This window comes from Erythranthe guttata, chromosome 5, assembly GCF_056151865.1.
Source record: "Erythranthe guttata isolate IM_541 chromosome 5, IM_541, whole genome shotgun sequence".
Taxonomy (NCBI): domain Eukaryota; kingdom Viridiplantae; phylum Streptophyta; class Magnoliopsida; order Lamiales; family Phrymaceae; genus Erythranthe; species Erythranthe guttata.
The window spans coordinates 6,578,371-6,580,664 of NC_142537.1; the positions used below are offsets into that span (position 1 = coordinate 6,578,371).

The 2,294-nt window shown below is 36.2% G+C and overlaps 1 protein-coding gene across 1 annotated transcript; it reads right to left on the minus strand.

Moving 5' to 3' along the window:
• Positions 1-406: 406 nt before the first annotated feature.
• On the minus strand, positions 407-1,879 carry LOC105964819 (F-box/FBD/LRR-repeat protein At1g78750). The gene has a single exon (XM_012989323.2). The coding sequence runs from the start codon at positions 1,877-1,879 to the stop codon at positions 407-409; it is 1,473 nt and encodes a 490-aa protein (XP_012844777.2).
• Positions 1,880-2,294: the final 415 nt, after the last annotated feature.

Sequence of the window (2,294 nt, forward strand, 5' to 3'; positions counted from 1 at the left end):
AACGCGGCGACCGGCGAAATTGTCCATAAAATTGTATTTTGGGTTAAAATTGAATAATTTAAGACATTTAGGGTCAAATTGAGGTTATATTATATTAAAGGATGAAATTGAAGCATATTAAAATATGAGGAGCTATTTTAGTTTTTTACAAACCGTTCTTTGGGCTTATTCACTTATTTGTAAAGTGCCCAAATCTTAATGCATAAAATTTTAATTATTTCAAGAGACGGCACATTGATTTCGATTCCATAGCATTTCCCCTTCTCCTTCAATGTACAGTCTTATAATATTCATCAAACAATAAGTCCTTTAGAAGAAAAACATAGGTTTAAATAACCGAAAGTTAATGTACAAAGTCTTAAAATTAAAACAAAAAAAACAAAAAAAAACAACTAGGATCAAAGATTCACAAAGTTTGTCTCCATTTCAATACGATACGAGTAATAATATCTTCCCCTTGTCGTCGTCGATAGTGTGGCCATTGTGACAGAGTTATCGGACGCCATTCGTCTTTATTCTTGTCATGAATCTCCAATCTCAATTCCTCCAAATCTCGAAACCACAACTGTGATAACTGATTTTTCCTTCTAAATTCTCTCCGCATTAAAAGAATATTCCACAGACACTTGATGTGATCCATCTTCCATCCGCTTCCACAGAAGAAAGAGTCATCGATAAATCTCGGACGACAAACACAAAACAAAGCATTCATAAGAGATGAAATCGAAGATAAATCAAAACGCAAACCCAAACTATACACCACAACTGGTTTAATATTCTTGTCTTGTACCATAATGTTTTCTCGAATGCGATAACACTGATCAATGTTGAGAGAAATTATGGATTGGCTTAAGGACTTGAGCAGGTGTATAGTTGAATGCCACTCACTCGAAGAAGTTGTTGCAAAAGAGATGGACGGGATAAAGTCTCCAAAATAATCAAAATTATTTATCTTCAGGGCGTCAATAAACACCTTGATTTCTTCGAGTCCACAACAATCAAAAATATTTAAAATCTCGAGGCTTGGGAACTTGCACGTCGACAAGCGGTCCAATAGCAAAACGACACCCGTCAGAGATAAACGGGTGAGATTACGAAAGTCCGCCCCTATGAGGAACGGAATATATCGGCCATAAAAATCGATTATTTCAAGAGAAGGGGTATGGATTTTGACTCGACAACAATCCACAAAGGAGACATCATTGAAAAAAGTGAACTCTTTTAGATTTTGTAGACTCGCCGCATCAATTGTTGTTAACGTTCGACATTCTCTGACAGCCAAAGTTTCAATTAAAGGACAAGACAATATTATCTTCTCAAAAATATCATCCTTAATCGAGAGTCGTTGGAGATAAAGTGATTTTAGATTCTTCAAGAGAAGTATCCTTCGAATAGTGGTTTGGTCCACTATGAATTGATCCAAGTACAAATATTTGAGCGATTCGGCTTCAAAGACTACAGACGGCAGATGATTATATTTATAGTCTTCCGTACTATTCCGAAGACGAAGCTCTTTCAAACCCATATTTGTGACTAATCGGATCCATTGCTCAAGAGCAGGCATCGATTCTTCGTCGTCGTCACCGCCTATAGATACACGAAGGCTGAATTCCTCTATGCACAGCCTTTGATCCAAGTATCGCTGTAAAGTGTTGTCCACGGTGGTTATAAAGTCTTGTTTGTTTCCTTCGAAGGCCTGGATCGAAAAATCGAGATTAGGGCGAGTGCACCAAATACTGCGCCATGATTTCGAAAGTACGGAGGTTCGAACAGCTTCTTTTTGGGAGAGGAAATAAAGTATCTTCTGCAGGATGTGTTCTGGCAATATGGATATCCTGCACGTGGAATTGTAACCGTCTTTTCCTTTTGGCCTTTTCATGTTAATTTGTCACAAATAACCTTGGGGTTGTTACATGAGTATAAGACGAAGACTTATATGGCTATATATGAAGTGGAATATAGGGATTATAATAGGGGTACAACTCTACAATAGATAGAATTACGTACCTATTGCATTCTTTTCACTAATTAACCAATTTTGACCCTTATTACAATTTTAACCCATCGGTCAGCCGCCTTTGACTTTTTTCTTTTCTTGAACACTTTTTTTTTTTTCTGAATTTTTTTCCGGCAGAATCAACCGTCGTTGACCGCACGGCATACGGCGTTGACTCTTTTTTTTTTTTTTTTTTTTTTATTAACTTCTGTTTTTTCTTAAAAAATATTTTAATTAATATTAATGTATTAGATGCTACATTACTGTATCCAACAGTTATTTAGTTGTCGGAGACAAT

Excerpts from the sequence above, each read along its gene's own strand:
- LOC105964819 (XM_012989323.2), bottom strand. The coding sequence starts at position 1,879 with ATGAAAAGGCCAAAAGGAAAAGACGGTTACAATTCCACGTGCAGGATA.